This window comes from Phaethon lepturus, unplaced genomic scaffold (assembly GCF_000687285.1).
Source record: "Phaethon lepturus isolate BGI_N335 unplaced genomic scaffold, ASM68728v1 scaffold57471, whole genome shotgun sequence".
Lineage (NCBI taxonomy): Eukaryota > Metazoa > Chordata > Aves > Phaethontiformes > Phaethontidae > Phaethon > Phaethon lepturus.
Window position 1 is genome coordinate 1 of NW_010519584.1, and position 14,323 is coordinate 14,323.

Sequence of the window (14,323 nt, forward strand, 5' to 3'; positions counted from 1 at the left end):
AATAGTGTGGTCAGCAGGAGTAGGCAAGTGATCCCTGTACGCAGCACTGGTGAGGCCGAACCTTGAATACTGTGTTCAGTTTTGGGCCCCTCACTACAAGAAGGACATTGAGGTGCTGGAGCATGTCCTAAGAACGGCAACGAATCTAGTGAGGGGCCTGGAGCACAAGTCTCATGAGGAGCAGCTGAGGGAACTGGGGTTGTTCAGTCTGGAGAAGAGGAGGCTGAGGGGAGACCTTATCGCGCTCTACAACTACCTGAAAGGGGGTTGTGGCGAGGTGGGTGTTGGCCTCTTCTCCCAAGTAACTAGTGATAGGATGAGAGGGAATGGCCTCAAGTTGCACCAGGGGAGGTTTAGATTGGATATTAGGAAAAAATTCTTTATGGAGAGAGTGGTCAAGCATTGGAACAGGCTGCGCAGGGAGGGGGGGGAGTCACCAAAATTGTATTCAAAAAACATGTGCATGTGGCGCTTCAGGACATGGTTTAGGGGGCATGGTGGCATTGGGTTAACAGTTGGACTTGATGATCTTGAAGGTCCTTTCCAACCTTAAGGATTCTGTGATTCTGTTTTAAAATATAAAGTTTACTGTGGCTCATAAAATTCTTCAACGTGTTTTACAGATTGTGACAGATCAGCAAACAGGTCAAAAAATCCAAATAGTGACAGCAGTGGACGCAGCTGTATCTCCAAAGCAGCAATTTATTTTAGCCAGTCCAGATGGAACTGGTGCAGGAAAGGTGATACTGGCAGCACCTGAGACATCTAATGCCAAACAGCTTATCTTTACCACCACAGACAATATTGTGCCAGGCAGAATTCAGGTAAATACAATAATTGAGATAGACCATAGATTTTGTTTTTCAGGTTTTAATTTTTAGATTATTTAAGTATATAATTGCTTTAAGACAAATTGCAATTTCTAAAGATCTAATGACATGGGACCATACTAATTGTAGGCTTCGTTATTTAATCATAAATCCTTCCGTCTTCATGTTCCTCATGCATTCCATTGCACTTATCACCTCTTGTTGTGTGTTCTCATTAAAATTCCAAAGACATAAGCAAATACTTAAGATGGTGCTTTTGAGGAGTGCCAAGTTTTCAGATGGTCTGTTCAAGTTTCACAGATATACAGAGATACAACGCACCTGAGCAAACTTACATTCACAGTGCAGTATCAAGACACTGCAGTAAAAACTCTCTGGAGCAGAAGCTATCCTCTGTTACAGTTGTTTGTGGGTCTTGAGTATAATCCAGACCAATGGGAGCTTTGCAAAACAGACTATATAAGCAATGGTCTACCTTTAGTGAAATTGGAGATTTCTTCCTAGCATTCTTAAAAAAATAGGCACCTGGTCGCTATTGCTGTTGTTACAGTAGAGAATATTTTACAGGGAGAAGCATCACTTCTATAAATACATGAAAAATTCTATTAACAGTCTTTTAAAATTTATTTTACTATGTTAAATGGGTTACCTGATATTACAGAGGGAAATTTTTGTTTGTTTGTTTGTTTTTAATTTTTCTGTGTTAAATAAAATGTTCTGAGAAGTTTTGGAATCAAAGGCCTTTGGAAGTTACAATATTTCTATAATGGATCTCAGCTTCCGGCTATCCCCTCTGAAACCTGTAACACTAATAGCTAGAGAAGGGGTAGACGGGAATAGCATCTGATATACAACCATCTTTGGCTGAAATATAGCAGCTGTTTGAGAGTAATTGCAAGATGGGAAGAATACTGTTGACTGCATAAGTAAGGAAACTTACGCGTACTGAACAAAGCTAGCAGTTCTATTTGGAATTTGTTTTGCTATGACTGTTTCAGCATTCTCACTATGGACAGTAAAAACTCTCATTAACTGTCATTTTATACTACTTAATTTCATTACAGATGTCATACTTATTCTCAAATTCGGCCACCTCTTCCCAGTTGATGCACCAGTCTTGTTCTGTAGGCAAAACTCCGTACCTTCATGTCAGAAGAAAATACTGGCTAATTATCTCTTTTTGTTCTGGAATTTTGTTTTAGATAGTGACAGACTCTGCTTCGGTGGAACGTTTGCTGGGAAAAGCTGATGTTCAGCGGCCACAGGTAGTAGAATATTGCGTAGTCTGTGGCGATAAAGCATCAGGTAAGGAAGCATAGAAAGTAGTATTCAAGAAACTTGACTGAAAGGATGAGTGGGATGAAGCAAGGAGGTTGCATGTATTTTAACTGATTTTAGCCATGCTGATGGTAAAACAAATTGAGTCTAAAATGGAAAAAAGTAACATTATACTTTGTATCTATACACACAGAATAGTTAAATGCTGCTTTGAAGGATATCAGTTTGTGCTTCAACTGGAGTATATGATAAATCAGCATGTGCTGAAAGACAAAATAATGATTGAATAGCTCCTGGTAACTGAAAGAGACTATTTGAAGCATTTAGTCTGGTTCCCCACATCTATGGGCAACCATGCAATAAACACGTAACCTAGAAAAGTCTACCTGCTCCAGGAAAACACTTCTTAGTGCTCTCTAACAAACTTAGGACTTCCCTGTAGATTTTGGTCTTTTACTATCACAGAAAAAACCAAATAGAGATCAAGTGAATCGTCACTGTTTCAGATTCATGCAGTAATAAGGAGTCTACGAGGTAAAATTTCTACTTTAGCCCAAGAAGTGGACTGTGCATTCATGCTACAGAGAAGACACCTTTCTGTCTCTCTGTCTCACTTTCTTTATTTTTGTGTTTATGTAATTAAAACAATACCAGAATTGATATGTATAGGAATTTTAAATTAAGATTGCATTTCAAATTTTATTGTAAAATTACCTATATTCCGAAATTACATAAACTCTTAGCCGGTATGTTCTTTTAATGTATCCTGTAATCTCTAACAGCAGATAGAATTGCGTTTGTACTTATCCAGAATGGGAACTACCACTTCACAGGCCTCGCATTCAGATACAGGCTTAGCCTTCCTATCTTCTCTCCAATCTCCCACCAAAAAGTCCTCACAATAGGTAAACACGAAACATTCTGTAAGATTTTAACAATGCTTTCATGGTACAAAATGATGGTAAGAATACAAAATAAATTTAAAGGGTGACTTTTACAATGTTTTACTTGCTTAAGATAAATATTTCTATGCTAAAATGTAAGTAATTTCCATCTGATAACAATATATATGTTTCCTAGGTCGTCACTATGGTGCTGTCAGTTGTGAGGGATGCAAAGGTTTCTTTAAAAGGAGTGTGAGGAAGAATTTGACCTACAGTTGTCGTAGCAACCAGGACTGTATCATCAATAAACACCATCGGAATCGCTGCCAGTTTTGTAGGCTTAAGAAATGTCTAGAGATGGGCATGAAAATGGAATGTGAGTGTTAAGTACCCAATGTGATACTGTGCCTACCAAATAATAAATATGTGGACTACCACTTTTTAGTGTGTTCTCTCCATTTTGGTGTATGTTGCCTGAAGGAAACAGAACTTCTACCATACCTTTCTTTCATCACCATTTTACATCTGAGGTGCAATAGTGATTTGTTTTGAACCATGTCTCATACTACTGTAGTCTTTGAGGAGCCCAGTAAGAGCCTCACTTAGAATGCATATTACAAACACAGTGTATGTTTATAATACAAAATATTTTAACATGGATGGATGTAAATCTGAGTCTAATGTTCAGTGTTCAGAATCTGCTTGCGTTCTGGTTTATTTTTGCTGCTTTTTCAACCAGTGATAGAAAGTAGTTGATGTCCTTTTTCAATTTTTCTATTAATTTGGTCATTTGTGAGCATTGTATTATGAGGCATTGTATAAACTGTCATATTTTAAATAATATACTTTCATGTTTGTTTGCAGGGCTTCATACAATTCCAGTGCTAGCATCCAAACACCTCTTTCAATGTATTTTGTTTCCAATTTGTAACACCTCTGCTTCTTCAGTCCAGCACTCCATAAAGCCTATTACATGGTTGTTTTGTGATAAATTTATGGAGAATTTAAGGTGAAGCAACAAGTATTTTCCTTTTTCCACTGTGATCTAGGCAGGATAAGTTCCAACCAATGAGTTCAAGGGAAGCAGAACCTGTAAATAGGGAGATCTTTGTTGTATTTGCGTTCTGGAACTCCAGACCTGTAGCGATGATTGCTGTGCTTTGCACACACTGTGCTGAGTTTAGCAGGAGACATTTGTACAAGAGAAACTGCTGCATTTGCAGAAGCTAAACCTTTCTTTTCCCAATATGATTAAGATATATGCTCACTGACTTTACTTTTATGCCCATATTTATTGGCATCGGGTCAGGTTTCTGATTTATGTATCCACCAAGCCAACAAAATGCATATAGCTACTTTTAAGCTCCTAATTTTGCTGACAGTAACATTATTAGCAAAAATAAAATCAGAAACTAAATAACTCTTGCTGGTTATGAGGACAGAGAGAGACATATCCATATATTTTACTGTTACATTCAAAAGGGCTATAGAGAAGGGTTGAATTTTCTTGTTTCCGTATTAATACTGTTAATCTTCTAGAGCAATAACTGCTGTATGATAAATTGGTACAATGAATAGCACAGAAATATTATCTCCATTTACATTATGCCTTACATTTGCAAAGTGTTGTGAGAATTATTAGTAATACAACACTTTTAAAAATTCTTTATACTATCCTCATAGGCTTTTACTTATTTTACTATACTCATTTTCAGGTGAAAAATTGATGCAGTCAAATGTTATGCCAAACTATAGAGGAGTTTGTAAGGTTTAGTGACTTATATTCCAGATAACTTTCTGTAATCTGTTTAATAATAATACCTTAATATTTTAAAGATGCACTTTTCACTTCCTTTAAAGTTACTGTTTCTTACTATTTTTATTAAAAAATGTACCACACTTGTTTGGCACATTGGAGACTGAGCTTATTTTCTTCCGGTTCTCTAGTAGAAATATTTTAAATTCTAAAAAGGTTAGTTTTGGAACACTGTTCCCTAACTGGGTGGAATGAATGGATGTGAGTGAATTGTGTATCATGCAGAGACTTGTCTCCCAGGGAATAAACCTGCATCTCTCATGTAACTTGCCTGTTTTGACATTTTCTGGGTTCACTGTGGCTGTGCCTTGTTTTCAATCATCCAGAGTATGACTGTGTCTAACATTTAGGTATAGCTTCACCTGTAAAAAATAAATAAACAATTTGAAAACACATTTTGCAGGATGTTCCATCCTATTAAATGCCAATGAAATAGCAAGCTTTGACTCCAGTTCAGCAAAAATTAAAGCAAATGATCAATCTTTGACCTTCTTAGTTAAAAATTTACATAATCACAGGTATGGTAAAATTGGACCCTGTGTTTCTTCAGTCTGCATATTAAATTTCCAGTTTTGCACTGAGCTGATATACCATAACTGTGCAAACTGAAATGCTACTGTGAGAATTTTACTTTCTTTTTGTGTTTTTCAGTTGAATTATTTCCTTTCAAATCTGCATGTTTCTCTCTTTATGTAGCGGTTCAAAGTGAAAGAAAGCCTTTTGATGTGCAACGTGAAAAACCAACCAACTGTGCAGCTTCCACTGAAAAAATCTATATCAGAAAAGATCTACGAAGCCCTCTAATAGCAACTCCAACGTTTGTGGCAGATAAAGATGGGACGCGGTGAGTACCTTAGTTATTTGTGCATACTACTTTGCAGTCACACCTATACTCTTTTTTTTCCCCTCTGCTCTAAAGAATTGGACAGAAAAGAGCTCACATTCACAAATCATCTGTTTCTATTACCAAGGCCAACCTAGATTGTTGTGCTTCTCATGGAAGTTTTTATGTCTGAGTACAGCTGGGTGGTCTTCAGTTCAGAATTGGCTCTTGTCCAGCCAGGTCGAAGCATAGGCAGGGGAAATACGTGATACTCAAGCAAAAAGCATGTAGGCTTACACTGTGATGCATTCAGTTTAGCAGTTCTCTGAAATAAAATCTGCAAATGGCGACTCAGCCTTTCTTCTCCTAATGACAGTAGTAAAAGAGACTGCAGTTAGTGCTGATTCAGGTCCCAGGAGACTAGTTTCAACAGCAGCAAAACAGCAGCAGCTTCCTTTTACTATATGAAAGATACTCTGAGACGGTTCCCATACTCTCAGTTGTCTCCATAGGCAGTGGGTGTGGAAGTGCATATCATAATAAATAGAGGCAAGATTTGTCTTTTTCTGAGTAGGATAAAAAAACTCCGGGTTAAGTATCACATTTTTAAAACCATAGGTCCAGTTAGTTTATGAATGGATAATAACCACCTAAACATATTGGATCTCAATATTCGGTTTTATATAGATATTTAATTTTTTTAATATATATATATGTATTCTTTGTTGAACAAATGACACTGCAGTTAAGAAGATTAGGCTGCAAATTTCCTGGAGAATTGTTTTTCAGTGTTCTCGTTTGCAAGTCAGATTGTTCAAAAGTACTGCTCACAGATACATTTGCTTCTTTGAGATTTCCTTGTGCTACAGATCTCTTAAAAGTCCTATAAACAATATTATAGTCATTAAGTGTGACTCTCTATTTATGTAAGTTTCAGATTTGCATAACACATGATAACTTGCTGCCCGTGGGAGTTCACAGTATTAGTTGTTAGTCTCAGACCCCCTAAATGATAAATTCCCTGCAGCCTGAACCTGTTTTGCATGCATTTGTATTGGGTTATGCAGACTTGAAGTGTTATCTAAGTAACAAATAAACTTATAGTTGCTGACTGCAAAGACTTCCCACTGTCTCCCTAAATTAGATACAGCAAAGTGTAAGGATGTTTGGTCAAAAAGTAGCAGAAGTAAAGGCAGTAGAGATTTTATGCAGACCTTGATTACACGACTGTTGATGCCTGTATTTTGGAATGTAAAATATATTTTCTTGACATAACTTTTTTCTTCAGTGCTGTCCATTGTCTAACTTGGAATACACAGTCATGCATTCCTCCAAAGTCTAATGCATAACTCCAGAGCTATTAAGTGACTTCTGAGAGCATGAGAAGACAACAACTTTCCTTAAGACAGAGTAAACCAGCATAAAAAGCAAATGAGAGGATATCTATTTGGGAAGTTGTCATTGCTTTTGCACGGGAAAGGAAAACGTATTCCAGTCTTTCCATCTTTCAAGCTACTTTTTGGAAACTGTTTCAGAAAGACTTAAGTCCTGATAAATAAACTCTGAGCTTCATTAAATTGTTAATTGAAAAATTGGTAATCCCTTTCATTCTGGCATAGGTTGTTACACGTTCTTCTAATTAATGTAAAATACTATTGACTGTCAGGTGCCTTATGCTTTTGAACAGGTCAGCAGGTCTTCTTGATCCAGGAATGCTTGTGAATATTCAGCAGCCTTTGATCAGGGATGATGGTACAGTCCTCCTAGCTACTGACTCCAAGGTATTATTCTTTCAGTTAAGTTCTGAACATATTTATTTATTTGTTCAGATTATTTCAGCTATGTACATAGACACAAATAATTCTTGCTCTTGAGAAGGTTACGGTAAGTCTGAAGATCTGTACAAATGGAGGTAATAAGCTGATGAACAGGAACCTGATTTCTGCAAAAGGTCAGCCACAGGTAGTTCCCCACATGATATGTCAGCTGGGGCTACGATTGATTATTACAATAGGATTTAAAGATTATTGTGAGCCGTTGTTCTTCCTGTAGGCGTTCAGGAGGAAGGAAAAGGTACATAAGGGAAAAAGAACACAAAGATTAAAAATGGGAAAAATTTATGTATGATACATCACCTATAATTTTGACCTACTAATATGGTTCGTTCTTTTTAGGCTGAAACAAGCCAGGGTGCTTTAGGAACATTAGCAAATGTTGTAACATCTCTGGCTAATCTCAGTGAGTCACTAAATAATGGAGATACTTCTGAAGTTCAACAAGAAGAGCAATCTGCAAGTGAGATTACACGGTATGCATTTATATTTGCAACTTATTTAACAATTTGTATTCTGTATGGTATATACTTACACTCATTCACTCAAGTAATTTGACATTGTGACACCAAACACAGTAGAGAAACTACTTTGAAACATAAAAACAATTCTTTAGAAATCCAAGTTTGTGAAGAACTGTGTCCTGTGTTATAAATGTAGCATTCTGAAGCTAGACCAGATTTCATACTCAGAAAAATAATAAATGACTAGTTTGAGTCTCTCTCCTTGAGAGGCTCTGAGAATAGCAACACCTCAGTACTGTTTTATTGGATAGGCTTGTTGTATGGAAGCTTCTCCTGTGCAATATTCATGCCTTTAGCCCTGCTCTTTACGGGTCTATATTACTGCAGATTTCTGTGTGGCCATAACACCTGCTGGTAATGTACGGAAAATGTAGTTAAACTAAGATTAATAAGCTACTTTTTTTTTTTTTAATGTTTAGAAGGACTTCGAAGTCTTTCTTGTCTTTATTAATGAGAAAAATGGGAAAAAGGAACATAGAATTTGAAAATTTCCAGCAGAGCTTGGGATTTTTATGGTTGGGATTTTTGGTGGGATTTTTGTTTGGAGTTGGTTTTGGGGGGTGAGTGGGTTGAAGGACAACATATATTGGCAGTATAGTGAAATAAGGAAAATACTTGGCCTCAAAAGTGTCCATTGTTTCTTAAGTAGAAGATTTTTTAACAGGACCTTAACTTCAGGCTCTTAAGTCTTTTATTTAAACTCTTGAAGTGAGTGAACTGATATTTAAAAACACTTGAGACTGCAACTTCGACTTATGTCAACCTTGTACTCTTCCTTTAAAGCAGAAAAAAAAATCCAAGCACACACCTCCTGCCTCACATACCTTCTTGACAAAAATACTGGCAAAACAACAATATACCGTAATACTGTCCACTGGTATGAAATTGGAGTGCAAAATTCTTGTTTAAGTCTAAGCTCTGTTATCATAAGAAGAGAATTTACACCGCTTTATTTCGGCAATGGCCCAGCTACAATTTCAATATAAAGGAGTCCAGGGACTAGCCTCTCTTATGTTACTGTCATAAGGTTTCTAAGGCTCTGTCTATACTGTGAGATCCGGAGTGTCTGGCCATATCTCATCTTGAGGGAAAGGAAATTCAGGCATATTTTCTAGAAGAGAACCACATATTCTCTACTGTTCCAAGAAGTTGGACATCAAGGACAGGGACTGCAGGGTGTTCTCCAGAGTGCATCTGTAATCCTCACATAATCTATTAAACATTCCAAGGCGAGAAGGAGGGGATAATGAATGGTAAGTGCAAGAGATCTCTTTACTAATACAAATACTAGCATAAAACTGTTAGAGCAGGATTTACAGTAGTAAAAAGTTCCCCCCCTTACAAGGAAGATCTTTTACCAGCAATATATGGGCAGATCTATTCCTTTTATTAATGTCCAAACAGCACAGAGGTGCCAGGTTGTAATGAAAAGTCTGACCTTGTGTCTTAGCATAAACAGTTCCTGTATATGTTAGCTCTAAGTGGAAATGCTTTATAGCATTTAATTTGACCACTGCTCTGAATTTTTTTAAGATGTAAGGAAGCACTCTTTCATTGTTCATTACTTTTTTTCTCAGGGCGTTTGATACTTTGGCTAAAGCACTTAATACCACAGATGGTACAGCCACTCATAACTTGGCAGATGGGATGGATCCTGCAGGAGGAGGGAATATTCATGTAATCAGTAGAGATCAGTCAACACCTATTATCGAAGTGGAAGGACCCCTGCTTACAGATACACATGTGACATTTAAGGTATATGCTTCTCTAAATGTCTTACTAATACTTAAGACATAACCCAAAATTAGTTTACTATGTTTTCTTTATTCTTATATTTAATTTTGACAATATAACCTAGCATAACATCTGCTGTTACAAAGCTTCTAATACAATTTTCACTCTTGCATACTGTATCTAAAGGGTATAAGTGTTATTTAATAAGACCTTTTCACAGACAGAAGGATGCTTTAAAATTTATTTCACTTTCCAGTGCTGTTGACAATTTCTTTCCATATCATCCATAGAGTATGATGTCTTGTTTAATTAATTTATAATTCTAGATAGTGTAAAACTTTCATCTAAAAGGCTCCCTCATGTAAAGAGAGGTTACAGTGCCTTCTTAGATGCTTAAGGTTAGACCACTAAAAAAGGTCTTGCATTTTAGAGATGCTTCAGCTTCAGCTGTATACAAGTAAACACATGCTAATAAACAGTGTGCTAGAAACAATAAGGGTGTTCATCTTGCTGTAATCAAATTGCACTCTTTCAAGAAATACAAGGATCATTACTGAAATAAGTAATGCTTAATGTAGTCAAACTTTTATCATAACCTGCTTATGCCCATTAATGGTGTTTTGTGATTGTAGATTCCTATTACATGACGTATAGATTTTAGATTTTATTTTGCTTTTTTAAAAATTTTAAAAGATCATTTATAGTGCTGTGATGCTAGCCAACACTCCACAGAGCAATGAAATGTATAGATTTAATTATTATTAAATAAATATGAAAACATCTTAAAATGAAACATTTGAGCTCTCTCGCATAATTTCTTGTCTCCTATTCCCATTTTGTATTCCTTGCCAGTAGTAATCACAGAATCATTAAGGTTGGAAAAGACCTTAAAGGTAATCAAGTCCAACCATCAACCCAACACCACCATGCCCACTAAAACATGTCCCCAAGTGCCATATCTACACGTTTTTTGAACACTTCCAGGGATGGTGACTCTACCACATCCCTGGGCAGCCTGTTCCAATGCTTGTCCACGCTCTCTGTAAGGAAATTTTTCCTAATATCTAGTCTAAAAGTTACTGAGTTATTAAAAGCTATGAGTTATTTAGTACAATTTTCCTTTGACAGTTTCTGGTCATATAGTTGCTTATGACAGACTATGAGATCAGTTTGAATGTTTTTGCTAGTTGTTTCATCAATAATAAAAATTGGTTTATGTCTGAACTGTATATATCGTACTGTACTTCTGTTTTTTGCAGCTGACAATGCCCAGTCCAATGCCGGAGTACCTTAATGTACACTACATCTGTGAGTCAGCATCACGACTGCTTTTCTTGTCTATGCACTGGGCTAGGTCCATACCTGCATTTCAAGCTCTTGGGTAAATGGACATACTCTGTTGAACAGTTTGCTTTCTAATGAATTTAAGCACTGACCTGAACACTTTTCAGCTATTTTGAATTTTTAAATTATTATATTTTTTAAATTTTAATTAATTTTTAAAATATGTGAAGACTATACAATATTGTCCTTTTTGAAGAATAAGATAGAAGATGGCAGAGGAGGGGATAACTACAGTATCTGATGTTACTGTAGTTCCAGAAGCTAAAGCCAAATCAAAAGCAAGCATTTACAGAAATATATCTTGATAAAGAACTAGTGAGCACCATTCTACAGATAACTTGAAATGGTTTCCTGTAGTTGACCTATCACTTCTTTATGCTTTTTGAAATATTTGTAATATGCTAATATATGTCTTTTAGTAAAAGTGATTTGCAATACATCCTTATTATTAATTGTTATAATTAACATAATTACACATAGGATAACACCAACCCGATATGAAGACTATCTACAGTTGTTTGACTTTCTGTTGTTTATAGGCAGGACTGTAATACAAGCCTCGTGCGTGCCTGTTGGAATGAGCTGTTTACCTTAGGCCTGGCACAGTGTGCACAGGTGATGAGTCTGTCTACTATCCTAGCAGCTATTGTCAACCACCTCCAGAACAGCATACAGGAAGGTATGTTTTCAGTGTGTGAGTCTTATATGTGCTCGGTCCTATAAACACTACAGGGACATTTGTATAACATTGCTCATGAGGTGTTTCGTAATCAGTGGCAGAATTGTTCCCCAGGATCCAGGGGAAGGAGAAGCCTTTTCTTGCATAACTACCTTTCCTGTGGTGGTCTACAAGTTTTGTTGCACTGACTTCACAGAGATCTCTGATGTAATTTTTTTTTCTCTTGGGATAATGATGTCTTCTTCCAAACCACACCAGATTTTTTTCCTTCCAGAACTTTCCTTCTCTGCTTTGCAGTGTGAGTGCTATAGCATTTGCCAAGTATCACAACAAGAATATTCTTGAAAGTATAATAGTTTTGGATACTGCTATAATGCAGTAATGATTGATGTGAAGTACCCTCTGAAGCATTACACAACCTATTTTCTTGATACTCTTAAGATTTATGTAATTTTAATTTTTAATTCAGTGTTGGGCTGTTGATAATGATGACTATATCTAGAATGGATGATAATCTGTTATGGTTGCTTTTTTTCATTCTTTTCTTTGAGGATAATCCCATCAGTATGATTGATTAGTGTGAGAATAAAATTCCATTTTTAATAGGAAGAAAAAAACAATACTAGCAGCTTTAAACTCTGGAAACACAAAAAGCTATCTTAAAATGAAACCTATCTTAAATGTAAATGTGAGTTAAAAGTAGTTACAGAGTACTATTTGGTACCAATTTGTTTGACCATTTTTGTGGTGCCATTATTGTGCACACAGCAAAAATTGGAAAATAGGCTTTTACTGAGGAGAGTAAAACTTGATTGTAGAACTATAAAATGTACAAAAGTAGATAATCTGAAAAAAATGTTTAATATCCTTCAGTCCTAGTAAAGTACATTTGTTTTAATCTAATCTATTAGCTTTGTTATGATAAAGTAAATTAGACAGAAATTTGATTCTTAAATGGATAGTATACTCTCATAATTAAGGGGGGGAGGAGTGTTCTTGTCATTTAAGAGAGCCTGGACGGCCCTCAAAATACAACAAAGTGATGCTCCTTTCCTGCACAGAGAGAGAGGCAAGAGTTTGAAGGACCAATACGGAAACATGCACATTGTATGTTCTGTGCAGAGTTAGGCTTTTAATTGTACCTCTGTCAGAATAAAGAGATCTGTCTCTTCCACCTACACCCCAGGCAATGATTTTGTGGAGGAGTAAGTGGTGGGGCTATTACAGCCTTAAGCTGGCTCCACTTCTGTTCCCATGTCCCAAAAAAGAAAAAAATAAATTTGTTCTACAACCTGTACTTCCCATCATACTGTGTTACCTAAGACTGGCCAAGAAAAGAGGATTATTTGTTTTGTTATGATTTGTTGATTATTTATTTTATTTTTTCTGCAAAGTTATCATATTATATCGGGTATTATAAGTTTAAAATTCAAAACAAAGTGAAGAAATTTCACAACATTATCTAGGAAGCATATTAGTGATGAAGCTATTTGGAAATTCTAGAATTCAGGTTCACTTTTCCTGAGTATTTCTGCACCATCATTTCCCACTTAAAATAGAAATAAAAACATTGCATCATGTCTATCTTGATGCATCTTGAGTACCTAAAAACTCATATCATAATTCATGTATTTTAGAAATGTAGATTATGCTTTCATTCTTATTTCAAGACATTGTGCAAAAAATATTTCTTCTGTTCAATCTTTTTATTGCAGTTTCAGAAAATATGTAAAATAATCATAAGTTACATCAAAGATTCAGTTTAAGGCACAGTGGTCTAAGCAATCATATACACTATTAGCTGTACAGGTAAAGGTTATTTTAACTATTAAGTTATAATGATATGAAATATTAGCATTAGAGATCACGACTGGAATAAAATTATTCTAATATGTTCCTCAAGAAAAAGTTTTATCCCTTGTGAATTGACTTACCTCCGAAGTATTCAGAGATTTGTCTTAATGTAATCTCTAAGGTTTTCATTCTTTGACTAGCCTGCAGATATGCAGAGAGAAGGTATATTTACCAAAATAGAAATCTCTCCCTCCCTAGCTGAGCAGCTAATACCACTCAATTGTAACTTATCCACAAACAATACAAGATTTTTTTTTTTAAATCAACATTTTAAGAAAGACAATGAAGCCAACGTAAGGAACATGATGTTCCAAATGATGGAAGAATCTGTATGTGTTTGAGTGAATTTACCCAATCAGAAGGAAGGAAGACTATTTACCATAGTAAATGAAAAAGTCACTTCTAAAAGTAGAGGAAAAAGTATCACTGTCATTACTGCTTTTGCATTAATTTCTGGAAAAGCTAACTCAATACTGTTTGAATTTATAAATTAGGATTGCATAATAGCATTTGTTTTGTGCTTCTCTTCATTCCCATAATCACTCTAGTAATTTGAGAGTCTCTGCTCGGAACAGTACATCACTGGAATAAGATCGGTGTTGCAAATTATGCTGTATTGGCAAAATTATGTGAAAGAGTTAACATTCTGTTTGCTAGCCCTGTGTCTGACTCAGCCTTATGAATCTTCACTTCCATAATCACAAAATCACAGAATCATTAAGGTT

At 35.8% G+C, this 14,323-nt stretch overlaps 1 protein-coding gene across 1 annotated transcript; it reads left to right on the top strand.

The window, feature by feature from the left end:
* Positions 1 to 584: 584 nt before the first annotated feature.
* Positions 585 to 11,759, top strand: NR2C2 (nuclear receptor subfamily 2, group C, member 2; the record flags this gene model as incomplete). The annotated part of the gene is made up of 9 exons (XM_010297083.1): positions 585 to 824; positions 2,033 to 2,135; positions 3,189 to 3,368; positions 5,505 to 5,652; positions 7,319 to 7,412; positions 7,806 to 7,939; positions 9,565 to 9,742; positions 10,981 to 11,102; positions 11,605 to 11,759. Coding segments are annotated over 9 exons (1,354 nt in total), but the record flags the coding sequence as incomplete, so codon positions are not given.
* Between the last annotated feature and the right edge of the window lie 2,564 nt (positions 11,760 to 14,323).